The sequence below is a fragment of the Opisthorchis viverrini genome (assembly GCF_000715545.1).
Source record: "Opisthorchis viverrini unplaced genomic scaffold opera_v5_68, whole genome shotgun sequence".
In the NCBI taxonomy this organism is placed as follows: Eukaryota; Metazoa; Platyhelminthes; class Trematoda; order Opisthorchiida; family Opisthorchiidae; genus Opisthorchis; species Opisthorchis viverrini.
The window spans coordinates 1,264,469-1,280,357 of record NW_008751724.1 but is presented as its reverse complement, the minus strand read 5'-3'; the positions used below and the strand labels follow the sequence as shown (position 1 = coordinate 1,280,357).

The 15,889-nt window shown below is 42.2% G+C and overlaps 1 protein-coding gene across 1 annotated transcript in view; it reads right to left on the bottom strand.

Moving 5' to 3' along the window:
• Positions 1 to 15,889, bottom strand: part of T265_13459 (hypothetical protein) — a gene marked incomplete at both ends in the record, with an annotated part of 63,070 nt that overhangs the window by 20,455 nt on the left and 26,726 nt on the right. The window contains one exon of the mRNA XM_009168961.1: positions 5,381 to 5,504. Coding sequence (XP_009167225.1) covers positions 5,381 to 5,504 — 124 coding nt within the window. The remainder of the gene's footprint in view (positions 1 to 5,380; positions 5,505 to 15,889) is intronic.

The window sequence follows — 15,889 nt, the reverse complement described above, 5'->3', positions numbered from 1 at the left end:
ATGATTGTTATTGACCCTAGAGAAAGAGCAGTAGATATTTTCTCCTACGGAATGTTCTGCACAGGGACCGCCTCCGGCTTCAGCTGGTACTCCATTCAAGGTTTCGCGGCAAATTTTATTGACACAGTATACTACTCATTAGGTTGGAGAGTTTTGAACGATTTTCTGAGTAGTGAGGTATGTCAAGAAAGAATTACACTGGAACTCCTTCGAGTACAAGCATCTGCTTCCGTTGTTTATTTTGAACTGTGCATTGGAAAGACAAGTTGATGTTATTATCTGTTATATTCTTTGTTTCGTTTGCCAGTTGATAAATCATCGTGTATTATACTATCCACAATGCTTAAAGTTCAAACACTGGTCACCTGGCTTCACACCTCAGGTCACAAACTAAGCAGCTTCCCTACTTGATGTGTTGCATCATCTCAGAAGACGTCCACATCTATCAACTCTTTACGAGGAAGCAATGACAGAATAGGAACCACAGATATCGACTCCATTCACAGGTTCACCTACCGCAGGCACGCCTAGACTGGACTTTGAAAACTCTGTGACAATCGATTACAACCGATGCTTTGTTAAGACTAGGTAAAAAGAGCCACGGTCGATCACTGCACCTGGAAGAAATAGTTTGATCGAACGGTTTTCCTACGGCAGCGATACACAACCTAACAGACTGGAGAGGAACTACCTACTGCAGAAGTACAAGGTCGAACTTTATTGCTCCCAACCTTGTGGAACACATGCATATCAACGTTTAAGTGAATGTGGAAAATTCGCACACACCAAATCGATGCTGAAATTTGAAGTGAAAGCGACAGAAAGCAGAGCTAATCCTGACTAATTCTGTCTCCCTGGTAAACAAATGTGAATGCTATTGTGCCGATCCCAAGGTAAGTGAAATTTTCGGTTGGCAGTTACCATGGCAACCTGCGAAAACGGCGACATGACAACAGAGGAACCGTTGAATGTTCATGTGCGGATCATCCATATCGTACCGAAGACGAATTTGCCCCAGAATCCCGTTATGGAAACGCCCTCCCTGTGGAGAAGTCCGTGTTAAATAGGGAATATATATATATATATATAAATATATATATATCAAGCTGCGCTGTGTAGAAGTATAAACGTCCCTAATAAGTGATGGTATTACGTTTGCGCCTACGGATACATGGTGAACTTTTAATTTGACAGGGTATGGCGCCAACTCCACTCATTCACGCAGTTGACTAGGTCCTCAAGTGATGACTTCTCGAAAGAAGACCATTGATGGTTGCAGAGTTGTCCAATTTCGTTGAGGTTTGTCACATTCTGAGGATAGTACGACGAAAGTCTCCTCGGGTCTACGTATATGGGCTGACAAACACAGTAAAACTAGTCCATTCTCGTCGAAGGTCATCAACAGCGCGGTTCTCGCAAATTCATAGGAGGACTGAACGCTGGCCGTTTTGACCACACATGTTTGATAAGCGTTGTATTTAACTGATACCTGGCCAACCTTCAGTCATGCAGTGCAAATTATGTGGATCCGTTAATGAGTTTTACGTGACAGGACGTGTGAGATGGAGGACTAAACGCCTTGTAGAACTGCCATATTTCTGAGGAGAGTATGTGCTAATTTTAGACAATGAGGAGATGGTTATTAAGGAGAGTGGAACAGCTACGCGGTGTGTCTCAGTGTAGACTGATATTACGGGATTGAAACTAACTTGGAGCTACGTAGTTCAAAAGTGCACCGTTATTCACTCAATCAGGTGGGCTACGAGCCCGCGTTTTCCTATGGTTTCAGCAGTTCGTTCTTATTGTTCTATACATGCTACCGTGTATCACTACAGGACGAGAGTTAGCAGCGCTCGGCATGGTCAGACGATCTTATGTCGTGGAAACTGTGGCCAACCGGAGAGTTTGGTGCGTATTTTGCAATCCTGCTGGATCACGCATGATGCCACATGTGCTCGTCATAATCGGGTTGCAAGGGAACTTGCAAAACGTCTCCGTCGACTAGGGTACACCGTCTTCGAGGAGTTGAGAGCCCCTACTTCTACGTCGTTCATCAAACCTGACCTAATCGCTGTTCGAGATCGCCGTGCAACTGTAATAGACGTTAGCATAGTCTCGGATGGGCGTGGAGAGATAGTGTGGAATGAGAAGAAGCAGAAGTATGGTGCTGATGAACATTCCCTCGCCATAATCTCAGCCCTACATGCCATCGGTTGTGATATCGACTTTTTGGTTCACCAACCGATGATCATCTCTTATCGAGGGATCTGCTTTCCTCAATCCGCTAAGGCTGTTATTGGACTGGGACTTCCTAAGGTCGCAGTCAGTGACTTGTGTTTGCTTGCCATTGTGGGCTCCCTGCGTACTTATGACACTTTTATGCGTGGCACATGGCGTTGAAGGTACATTTTTGCCATTTAATCTCACACCAGACCCAGTATGACGGTCACTTTGTGCCTGATGTGCGAGTCTTGACTGTGCTAGCGCACACTGCGCCTTGAAGAGCATTCACCATTGTTTGTCCTTTCTTTGGTTGTTGGTCTTTAGACGCGTGTTCCCATACCAAAATCTTTACATACTTTGGGATTCACCTCATCAGACTGGCACTGTCCTTGGCATGATTTCGAATGAGACGTTTCTCTCTTTTCTCCCATATTCTCCTGTTACTCTTTCGCATTCATCGCTTGCATTCACTTTTTATGTCTGTGACCATGCTCTTCAAAAATAAATGATAATAGTAAAGTATAGTATAGTATGGTATGGTATAGTAGAGTATGGTATAGTATAGTACGGCATGGTGTAGAATAGCACAGTATAGTAGAGTAGGGCATAGTATAGTGTGGTGTAGTGCAGTATAATGTAGTGTACAACATAGTGTAGCAACTTGAGTGTCGTCGTGCGGACTAACATTCATCCAAACGGAGGTGCTGTCGCCCTCAAAGTCCTGAGTGAGTTGCACAACTAATCATAATGTAACTAAAATATGATTGTTCCCAACCGGTATTGGACTGTGTGCTCTATCAGCTACGATCGAACTAGAGTTCACTTATGCCGAAAGAACATTGACGCTTTGGATGTTGAGCCACTGGTTTAACATAGGTTTAAGTAGGGTTTTGTTTACAACGAGGGATGTTTGACTCCATGACACTTGTCATTTTAGATAGAGTAATTGTGCTTTTATTTCAGTTCCAAGGCACCACTTGTGTGCGGTACCTGGGCACCATATTTCTGCCATGTCACCCTATTTCCGAGGCATCTTTGAGCAGACTACTACTGGGGATCTGAGAAATGCCTAAAGGTACTTCAAGACTAAAATCACTGCAAGGGGTCCGTTCCCTAATTTAAACAAAAGAATGATGGGGGTGTTTCGAATTTCCTACGGAGTTCCCTCACGGCGAGGATCTAGATAAAGTGAGACTGCTAAGGCACCACTGTCACCCAGCAAATGCAACGTGATTTAACTAAATAAAACTAAAATGCACGAATTCTTCATGTGGTATAACTTTCGAGTGACCTATTTTAACTAAAACCACCTTTGTTGGCCACATCAGCAAGGGTGATTAATTAGCATGCCATACCCTGATGATAATGTATTAGCAGATAGAAGCTAATGAAATACTTTACTACCGCTTTACGTTACTCCTCCTCCAAAACTTTCCGTGATTAACATAGAGATCATTTCTGGAAGACATCTTCAGAGAAGAAGTTCGGACTGTTCAAACCAAATGGACTCTATTTCAGCCATCATAAAATCTCTATTGAACTCGGCTCTGGTCTAAGTGTAATTCTCCTATTTTCATCTAGTACGAAGTTCACTGACATGCATATGTATGAATCCACCCTGAGAAAATTTACCATAGAGGACTAGTAGACATTTTGCCCGTCGCCAGTTTCATTTGGCTCCACGTGAATCAGGTCGGCTGCGTTCAGTTCGGGAATTTGACTACTTCTATTCACAAAGAAAGGACGTGGATTTGAGTACAAGTCTAATCAAGCCGGACGAAGAAGCTTATTTGCCATTTGCACGTTGTGGTGCCAAGATTATGCAGCTCAGCGTCCGTCACCTCTGCGTTTGGTGAGGCTGACGGAGTCTGAGGGCCGCATTGCACCCTACTACGGCATGAATTCTTTGAACATAGCTGCAGTTTTCGGGAATGAAGTTATTTCATGGTTGCACATACATATCGCAACATAAATTCTACTCCTTTGCTCCCATCACTCACGAAACGTAAAAAGCTGACATCAATATTTCCGAAGATGTTAATGAATATACTAACTTCATACAATTACTCCACATGTTTTGCACAAAGTCTGTAATCGAGAAGCATCTCCAAAGCGTTCATCAGCCTAGGTACTAGAAGAAAGCTGGTTTTTCATGGTTTACATCTACGATTTTGATTCCGGCTGGTACAAAACTGGTTGCACATCCATAAATGACGATTGCTGTGTTGTGAATTACCAAAAGTGAACAACCGCGAATTTCTATTTTACCAGCTGTCAACAGAAACCTGATACACAATTTTTTTTCAAAATGTGGTTTATCCGTCAAATAGACAGGGGGAAAATTGTCTATTCCAGGAATCGGCTTCCCAAGGGAGGGATCCTATCGGTAAAAGGATAGTCTTAATACGCATTGTGAGTAGTGTTCTGAAAAGGAACAAGCATTTGCTCTCCGAGTAGACCACTATGCAAAACGACCAGAAACCCCTCAAAGTATGTTGCGAAACAGCTGTCTCTCCCATCAGAAAACCTCTTTGTCACAAAAATTGATTGGCGTACTCAAAAGAGATGGTCTCACAATCTAGCTCGCTGAAGAGGCCGTTTTCGGTAAGTCACTTTTTAGTCTTAGCCTATCGTCAGGACGTGCTTCATTTGGGGAATCCTTTAGGGTTACATGAATTAGCAAAACGCTGTTCTTGGTGGAAGATAATGGTATTGCCTGAATGACCTAGTGTGTTCGTGCCTAATGTTTTTTGGATTATTGCGTATGATAGTTTTATGTGGTAACTGTTCTCAAAAGTCTCACGTCAAAAGTGGCTGCCTTCGGCTGGTTTCCTAGAGCCCAAGAAGACTTCACCTGAGCGGTCCTATCTCATGGTCCCACCGAAAAATAACGCCTAAAGCAGTGTCATGCAGATGGAACTCGAGCAATAAAGCCCCCACCATCTCGTGGACAAGCGGCTAGTCAAAAGCATAATGGAACCGAAAGACGGATGCGTTTTTTGACTTGTTCTTCCATGATAAAATAATTTATACCCGGAGGCCATGAAGAGTGGTTTTGTCAAGAAGTGGCTATTGGGTTCTGAAGTTCAAGATGTCCATGCAGAATTTTAAAAGGTCGCACCTCTTGTGGCACGCTTGTTTTTTTTACAAAACTTACTTCATCAGCGACTGCTCAACGATTTTGTCACCTGATGAGTCGGCCAATGCAGTGAAACAGAACGAACCCAGGAGAATCCACGTGAGTAGATTTCGCATTCTGGTGATCCGGATAGACGCTGTGTCTGAAGTCAGGAAAAAATGACACAGCAGTGTACGTTTGACCCGAAATCACCGAGGAGTACAAGCGAGTGTTGAAATGCTTAGAAATATCGTTGAATTCAGTGAACGGAGGGGATGCGTCCAATTTATTCGCAATGAAGGAACAAGTGTTTCATTAGAAGTATGTTCTGTGTTATGTAGACACGCAATAGAAGCTTTCCAGAGGCCGGAATATAAAGTACATGGATGTTTCAGGGGAAAACTCTTTATCAATCATTTTCAGAGTACAATACATCGAAAAAAACGACACCAAAATCTGATGATCCAGGTGCTCAGACAACTTTGGAAAACCAGATTATTCAAACAGAAGGGAAGGTGTAGTTTCAGAAAATATTGTTTGAACAGACTCCCGAATAATCTATTCCACCCTTGCGAACAGCATTGAGGATGTATTTTATAGAACCTTCGGAGGTGGGTACGATGTGGATGAGCTGGCGCAAGTATGCCAACATAATTCCACTGAGTACTGAATCAAGCCGACACACCACTGTGCTAGGAAGCTCCAGTACAGGGAATGTCAAACAGAATAATAATTGTACTGTCAACGCATAGGATGATCATAAAATTTCAAACGCACGGAGTAGGAAAGTTACCTAGAGCAGGGTAAAAGTAATTTTCAAGTTAGTTTGGTGAGACAATTGGTAACCTGTGGAATTTGACTGAATTCGGTTATTTGTACCGTCCTGGCTTGACGGTGCGTTCACTAACAACTGAAGTACAGCTTGCATTTTATACGCTACGAGATGCTATATCCAGGCTTCAGTCGGATTAGATGAATGAAATGCCAGAGTAACATTTATGTGGGTGAAACCAGATAAAACACGCACGCATTCCAACAATCCTGCTACTCAAAATTTTGCTACCATATCGTCCACATCCAGTCACATCATACCGACATTTCTTGACCTGAACTAATCAAATCCCCTGCAGATTGCGTAATTTTCAACCAGACTCAGTTTGGAAGACCCGTATTCTACTGAGGTCTAAAGTGCATGCCTGATTTTTTTCCGGTGGTAAATGACCTTGAAATCAAGAAGCCTGGAGACGGATTTCTTCCATTTAATCTTGTCCCACAAACTCCGGTTTGTGGACCAATATGTTAGTTTTTAGTTTCTGTTTTTTTCTCGACTTTTATGTCTTCCAAATTCGGTATTCGTAGCATAATTCTGACAGATTTCTTTGTGAATGTTCATCACTACAAGTAAAATAATCATCAAGCCAACTACTGTATGCCTCTGGACAGAAAATCTCCATAAAATCGTACCAGTTGTAAGTAGTTTGACAATGAAATACAAACATGCAAATTACCGTAGTCCAGTCAAACCAAAAATGAGATGTTTTCCCGAAGAACCAAGCGAATGGATCAGGAAAGTTAATGATACTTTCACTAACGAGACAGATTTTCCAAAGCGCGATTGCTGATGCAGTCCATCTGAACTGAATACAAACTCACAAGAACGTGTACTTATTGATAGAACCGTCAGCGAACCCTAAAAATTAACGGGAAACGTCGCTATCACACATATCAAGTTTAAAACACCCCTTTCTTACCCAAAGGGTCCGTACAACCAGTGGGTTTCAAACACTGAGTTCCAAGAACGATCACTGTGACCTTCGCTTCCCTATTTTAAAGGTGTTTAATCAGTCGTTCAGTTGTAACGCTTTTTCGGTTCTAGAGGACGGGGTACTGGAACTACGAGGGCTGAGATTCTGCCAGATTGCCAAAACATAGACGGAAGCAGTCTAGATGCTGGAGTTGTTTTCCAACCGCGGAAGTTCAGGTCACTAATTTCACGCGTTAACATCCGTCGTATGTCGGGATGAGTTCTCGGTCGACCACAAGCGTATTCAGAGTACTAACACTTAGAAAAAACGAAAATATATCGTTAAGCTAAAGGAAACTGTAATTTTAAATTTGACGGTCCCTCAAAAGAACGAAATTTTTGTTTTTGTCTACTTCCGTTCAAAAAGATGGGACAGGCAATAGCCAGTCACCTTTCCATAATCGATTGTTCGGAAATCAGTAGGAAGAAGGAAGGAAAGAAAAAGACTGAGAGGACTAAAAGGAATACTTAGATAGCAAACTGTCGGTAAAAGGAGTCTAGTGTGGCACTAGAAATTAGTAAATCTGTTTGCGCTTATCAGGAAATCGTGCAACACTTGGCAAAACGTAACTTGGATTCCCTGAACTTCCAGTTGGTGCAACCACATCAGTACATGCGGACAGAATTTACCATTGAAAACTGTCCAGGCCTTTTACAAATTTACAATAGCTGATCTAGCCACAATAGGCCGACACTTTTTGTCCAGTTAAAAGGCCCATGCTAATGTGGCTGCCGAATTTACACAACACCTTGTTAACCCCACCGAACAGCAAATCACATTTGTGGTCCATTTTCCATCTGCATGAGGAACACTTTGTGGTTCCTCAACTTGGATTCCAAAAATCTGGGCTCAGTTGGCGTTTTAGCACATTGTCTGAGTGGGCTGAGATTCGGATCCGTCATCCCGACTAATGAAGTTTTTCTTTCAATTTGAGATTGTTTTGGTTGTTTAAATTGTTATTTTTGTCGAAGAGGTATTTCGTACTCTTGGCTTACGAGCTGCATGACGCTGAAGAGCATCCCTAGTTTTCCACCCTCTCTGTAAAGCTGCTGTTCAATAACCTGATGGGCGGGCTCATCAAATGACATAACCAGAACGGAGGAGTTTTTGGGCAGACGCCTCACCGCACAACCCAACCGTCATCCCACTAATGAAGTTTTTCTTTCAATTTGAGATTGTTTTGGTTGTTTAAATTGTTATTTTTGTCGAAGAGGTATTTCGTACTCTTGGCTTACGAGCTGCATGACGCTGAAGAGCATCCCTAGTTTTCCACCCTCTCTGTAAAGCTGCTGTTCAATAACCTGATGGGCGGGCTCATCAAATGACATAACCAGAACGGAGGAGTTTTTGGGCAGACGCCTCACCGCACAACCCAAAGATGTTAAGAGTAAATTCCTATCTACTGTTCTGCGAACGATTATCCAGTGACAAAAACTTTCTGTCCCCGCGCCCACTCTGGGTGGGCCTTGCGAATGCTTCCCGCTACCAGACCACTCTTCACACGCACTGCTGGGCTAAACTGCTCAGTTATGCTCTTTCGAATTAACAATTTTGGTTCACCAGTTTGGCCCGCTGGTGTCCTTGGAACCTGACCCACCTGATTACCTCCAGTCTTATTGTTTGGGTTTTTATTCTAATAAACAGAAAGTTTAGTTGGAGTATATGTAACCCAGCGCAAACTGCATGTGACACTGTCCATTGTGCGCCAGAGTTCATCGGAGTATTTCGAGCAAATCAAGGAAAGGTATATTAACCCTACACAGTGAATATGGTCTAGGGTGAGAAACCTATTCACCAATACGCTTGATTACTAACCCTAGTCTGAGAAAGATTCCTGGAGTTAAGGCTCTAATCGCGGTGATTACACGCTGATTGGGGAGATTCGCGGAAATATGGACTAGTCGGTGCTAGAGGAGACTTCCGGCGGATTTCTGCATGGATTCATTTCATGCCTCATAAGTTTCCGGCCCTGTTGAACTATTTCCAACAAATTTAAATACATTTATGGTTTAGATTTTTATTTTTCCCGCACTTTGGACGCAGCTGCTCTCCTCTGGTCATTTACTCATCAACTAGGCTTTAATTTTCACCTTCCCCCTCAATTTCAGGACCCTTCACTGTGTGTCAGCTTGTTGTGGGCAGTCAGCTGAACAACGGCAATTACTGCCATTCAGTCGACTGAAAAACCGGACTGCCAGTTTGTACTGCTGAATATTTTTAGATACTGTTGAGACACGTAACAAACGTGCACTCCAACCGCTTGAAACCGTCTTTCATATTCGGTTGCGGCTGATTGGTCTTGGTGTACGTCCCATACGCTGAGCACCAAGCCATGTACGAAAACACGGTGGCAACTTTTTGCACGACAGACACGAAGCCGAACAAATCCACGTTGCACACAACAACACGAAAATTCTGGCTGCACCGGATCATTTAAAATGAATTTTTCTCAACTCCTGGTGAGTATAACTCCCATGAACCTTACAGGATGAAGGATGAGATGAACTCGCATTCGAACCACAAATATAAATGGTTTACAACCAGGATACACCCCGAAATAATATCAAAACCATAGATAACTGTCAGTAACTCGATAAATATCAAGTTACTGGTCGCTGCTCCGTCTTAGTTTCTGGCCTCTTTGATAGCAGTTTCCACTAAAGCTACACCCAATATGTATTGCCGGCTATACCAAGCACCCAAAGTGACGAGCCCGTCTGCTTGGCGTCAAACACCGCGAACTGTATTTTTTTTCACAGGCAGTGTAGGAATAGGTAATATCCTTAGTGGACGGAAACTGTTCCTGAATTATCAGTGTGAAAACCGTCATCAACAGGATTGCTTATTGCTGATAAAAAGTAACTGAAGAAATAATTTTCAACCGATTTATGGTGGCTCGAATGGGGACTCCTAATGTCATTGGCTATGGTGTGCTTTACTGGAACTAACACACCCATAAATTTTCTAAAACTCCAACAGCCCATTATAAACGGGAGATTCGGCTGGATTCAGTCGAGTCATCCGTCAAAATCGAATCCCTCGGCGACAAAGAGTAAACGATTTTGCAGCTGTTTCAGACGTTGACAACTGATTTCAGTTTTTTCTCTACAAGACTTTTTTCTAACAAGTTTGCCGGCGACGTTTATCCGTGGGGTGAAAAGAATGCTCTTGTTGTTAAATCAAAAACTTATCCTCTCTGTGGTAGAGGCTCTCGGTCCAGTTAGCGAAAATAGCCCAGAGGCTTCCTTGCCGCAGAATGTTGAGCATATTCTCTCCACAAACATGGAGGATGAGATCATTGTTAAATGTCAAGCTGGTTGTGCGATGGTGTAACGGGATTGCAAAACCAGTTTGCAAGACTAGTTGCAAGACTAGTTGGCAGCAACTAGCTGATGATGAGCTTGTGGGGGGTGCGGCTTACGAAGCAGAATAGGATATCAATGCCATGTTGTCCCATGTTTCCACCTGTGGTATCGAGCGGCAAAGTTGCAGGATAGGCATAGGAACCGGCTGTACCACGGAAATAGCAAAACCGGAAATTGGATTACGGAGAGTTAGAGAAACAGGTCGATGACAGCGATTCAAAACGCAAAAAGGTTTTTTTAGTTATCGCATCTAGTGAATTCTTCCATACAAAAGTACATTGATTAATCTTTTGAACGCGCCCATCGGTGCCGAATACGTTGTTACATACAAGCAGTTAAGATGAATGTAAAGCTCAGAGATTACGGCCAGCTAGAAGAAGCTCAGAAATGACTGGTACCGCGAAGAGATTCAATAATTTTCAGATAAGATTTTATCCTGTTAGTGAGACCAATCTACGCTAAAAAGATGAGGAAGGCGGTAGAGCTGTTTCATCCTTATTCAAGATCATCATCCTTGCCGACCGCACAAAACACCATGGAGTTTTGAACACCCGTCATGCCCGTTCTGACTGTCGTTCAGCGAATCATTTTTGGGAAAAATTGAAATTTGCACCACTGCACACCATCTTGAAGAATTGTCTGTAAAACTGAAAAAGTCAACGCAGTATAACTCACATGCTTATGGGGTGTTTATGTTTTTAGTAAAAATTTTTCCGGAGTCACTGTACACCATCTCGAAGAATTATCTGTAAAAAACTGAAAAAGTCAACGCAGTATACCTCACATGCTTATGGGGTATTTATGTTTTTAGTAAAAATTTTTCCGGAGGGACTCTTGGGGATTTCCAGACTAGAACAAACGACTGCCTCACAATCAGCTCCGCCTCGTTATACAAAATTCAATTCTTACTCAAACGCATGACATAGACGAGATCTACTTCCTAGCACATCATTTATTAGTCCGTTAGCGGTCAGTCTTCATACGATTATAGTGTAAAGCATGTGTTGTGAACTCAGCTAGCCTTTCCAGAGGGAAAAATGAGTTTGAGCCGGTCCTCGTTGATCGGAAATGCGTAACCTTTGTCGCGTTTTCTGATGGACGCTCAATTCCGCAGTCATTATTGAAGAACTCGAACTGAACTACTTTGAGTGAAAAACGGTCGTTGAGAAATCCAATTATGCTCAATGATAAGCCTTAAAAATGAATTGTGTTTTGTACAAAACAAAAGGCAAAGCTATAGAAAAACCAGATTTTGTCGTTGCGTTTCTCAAAGATAGGCTAAATTCGGTTTTATGCGGATGAATTTTTGAAAAATTCAAAAAAGGAGTTCCCCCTTACTGTTCAGCACTGCTCAGTTGATTTGACAACTAGAGTCCCATGCTGGTTGTGACTCACCGACAAACAACAGTACAAGTGGTGTTTCCCCCGACTTCGAAAGTACCTTCCGGGGGATGCTACGGGATGTTCAAATGACTTATTGCATATTTGGCAGAACATCAAAATGGCCAAGCAGTTTTCAGATGGTCTGGATAATGCATTGCAAGCAACAAGTCACCGCTGAAGAACAACCAGTCCATTCGTTCCGAGTTACCTCACAGCTTATAACCCCGCTAAGCAAAGAGCTGTTTAGCTTCCTGAATCTGTCCACACTTTCTGTTGGTAGACGCATATTGCCAACTTCCTATTGTGTTTGATTCTTCAACATAGTTAATGGTTATTTTATGACCGTCTCCGGAGAAATTAATCTCACGAGTGGCTTCACTAACTTTAACAGGATAACGTCGATTTTGGGGTTAAAGGATAGGGTTGTCGGCATTCAACTTAATATTTGAGAGTGCTTACCACCAAAGGTCAGTTCAAATCAGTGTATTTACAGATCACTTTTCTCATTAGGTAACCAAAGTTATTTGGTCGCATTGATTCAAGCCAAACTATTGAACTTTCTATTCCTGTTGATTGAAACTTGTCAGATTGTTGTTGTTGTTCAGATTATCTTGCTCATGAGTCTTCAAGTTTTCAAAAATCTTATTTTCTATCCTGCTACCAAACTGTACGTAAATGGAAGTTTGCAACTGTTTTTTAATGTAGTCGGAGTTAAGTAGAGACTCAAAGCAATATCAAATGCACCTCTCCTTCATTAAATTGTTCGACAGCTATTTGTCAGGAAGAGCATTTACTCAGTTATTTACTCAGAGTCCAAAAGGTGAAATCGATTTCCGAATGCCAACGGTTATGTTTAGTCTCATCTAGGCGCGCACCCTAAAGCAGTCTTTGATATATTGTGTGACACCTTTGTGTTTTATAGGGGTGAATTAACAGTCTGAAGTAATACGACCTTTGATAGCAGAATACCGTTAACCATAACGACACCGAAAAGGAATTGGTATATAGCCCCTTGATTAGGCGACTTATGTTTCGTCGTCCTCTAGTGGGTCAGTGACCTTTGATAGCAGAATACCGTTAATCATAACGACACCGAAAAGGAATTGGAGTAACTATTTTGGTATATAGCCCCTTGATTAGGCAACTTATGTTTCGTCGTCCTCTAGTGGGTCATTGGTAAAACACTGTCCTGACTATAGTTATTTGAGAAATCGCCGTATCAGTGAGGAGAAAATCACTGTAGATCCGTTTCATCCTTACTGCTAAACACCAACAGTGCGCTTCTCACGAAACTCCAGGGAGTTCCGGACCTGCGACGTTCCTGCCAGTGACTGGGTACTTAACCGTTTGGCCTTAAGCGGCTGAAGAACCGCGTGAGTAACTCCTCTTGAGCCTCTCTATCTTTCAGACGCAGAAAGCACATACGGGGTCACGTAGTGACTGGGTGCTCAAGTGACAATTTATCAGATGGAAGCTTCATTCATCTACTGAAATAGTTCTTCCTCTGAGCTACTTATGGACTAATCGTAGCGTGCGATGGACTTTGTGGCTTCCAATTAAGGTTTCGCGCCGTCACTAAAGCCGTTTTATAGTAAAATACAGAGATTTTCAGATGGAATTTTACCATGGTCAAGCCTAAATATCAAGATGAAATCTCAATTCAAAATTACAAAATCTTCACATATTACAACCGCGCAGAGAATAATTGTGGATTTGGTAGAATATCGGTTGATTTGTTCCGAGAATCATTCGATGAAGATATTAGTAATGATCCATTTCTGTTTAGGCTGTGACAGAAGATAGGCTGTGCTCGACGGAGACTTCTGTCAAAAAATAAAAGTTACCGAAATACTGGTCGATTTTAGACCATAATGTTGACCTTTATTCCTCATTGCAGACCCGGCAAACAAGTACCGAATTGGATAATCCTGAAAACGACACCGAATGGCTGAATGTTTTGTTGCCCAGACTTTCTAGAAGGATTAAGGGATTCGCCATTGGTGTGCATTTCCAAGATTACATACCTTTCGACAGATCTCAATATGGTAAATACAGGCTGCTTGACAATCGGCACGTAGGAAAAACTCTACAGAACTTGAGGAAATCTCGGAGTCTTTCAAGTGCACTGGTGGCTTGACTTATGGTAAATAGTCACAACACTGACAAGTGGAGATCAGGCTTCAGGTCCAAATGCGTAATATTTCAAAGCCCAACGCCAACACGGCTAAAATCCCTCTATCGCAGAACCGACTAGGTAGGTTGAGGAAAACAAATCACGCACGCGTTGGATCAATACACGAAAACCTCTCTAGTGGACTACCTGAGCGAAGCGTGCTCCGTTTTGTACTTTTCTGCAACCTGTCCCGTCAGATACAAAGACAGTTAGCCATGCTTTACACCGTGTTTGAAACTGCCAGTTGATTAGCGGAATGAGTGACGAACGATGATAGCATGTAAAGCACAACTATTAGGAAAGTGTTGTATTCACGCCCTGTAGTAGGTTGAAATTTACCAAGTGATGTGGAAGAACAGAAATTTGGGAGAAAAACTCAATTCCTATGAACTCCATTCGCTTTATATTTCTAGCAGCTTGTTCTGTAATTGTGCATAGCAGTTTAACTAAAAAACATCCAAAGGGCTCATAGTCGAAACGAAGAAAATAATAGTACGCTTATGTCCAAAAAAAATCGAAGATATCTGGTGACAGTTCATCAGAAAAAGCATCCGAAACACCATGATTCCTGAAGTCTGGTGACAAAGTTATCGCCCCCTCCTTACGATTCTGTAAAACGAACCCATCATGAGAAAAGTGAGTCAAGGTGCTTCAGTACTTTGAACACCGTGCCATCCGGAACTTCAGGTGGCTGATGCATAGCACATGCATTTGGACAACATAAGAAAAGGATATCAATTCGAGTCTTTCTGGATGACGAATTTGCCCCGTGAACGGGGCATCACAGTAAAAATACCACACGCTTTTGACCCTGGTTGACTACATCAGTGCACTGCGAGCACCAGTGTTACTCTCATACGCTGAATTGCTTTTTTCTTGGCTGCATTCAAATGGGCTTGGTCGGTTATAAAATGTGGAATACACGCGCACTACGAAGCATCACGGCTTGAATTCGAACTCTAGCTGATCCAAGAGGTCATGACTGCTTGATATTCATTTGTGGTGAAATAATGACCATTTTGTTCATTGTTTGGGTGAAATATTTGTTTGTAATATACTATCTAGCAGTTGTTACTTTTCACAAGGGTGATTTTGATTAAAATACATTACTGTGATGTCGATGCATCTGCCCTACCCCGCGAAAACGCATATTTGGTATATCCTTAAATTTCCTCAGTAAGAAGCGAGCCTTATCGTTTTTTTCGTATTCAGTGAACCACAAACGTAAAATAGCTTGTTTATCGTTAAGGGCAAACCTTCTTACAGGAAACTGATTTGCCCAGTGATCTGCCTCATCAAGGGTGAGAATATACTCAACGTAAAAGCGTTTTGTCATTTCTTCCCTAGTTTGAGCATTTTTTTACTAAACACAAAGCACCGCATCACAGTCAATTTTGTTTGGATAGATGCTAGTTTTTGCCAGAACAAATATTTTGGCTAGAATCCGAAGTAAATTAATTGGTCAGATAGGTTTTTACAACACCCGTTAATCAGCCGACCAACAGTTACGCGTTCGACTGTGGTTTCTGGAGCATTTAATGTAATCCCAGCCAATCTAAAAATGTATCTTGATGGCGCAAATGCGAGAGATGACATTTAAGAGTGGTTGATTAAAGTAACTAGGTGGAGAAACGCTAATCCATTTACCGCAATGGTCTTTGTGCTATCATTGGTCGATAGGAGAATACGTCTTCATATTCGAAGGCGTGCAGCTATCTCTGGCTTACAAAGACCCGCTGTTAATAATATTTATTGATTTTTTATGGTGCAGCGCATCATGGGCTAATCGTAGCATCTCGCAAAAGAGTGGTGGTATTCTTAG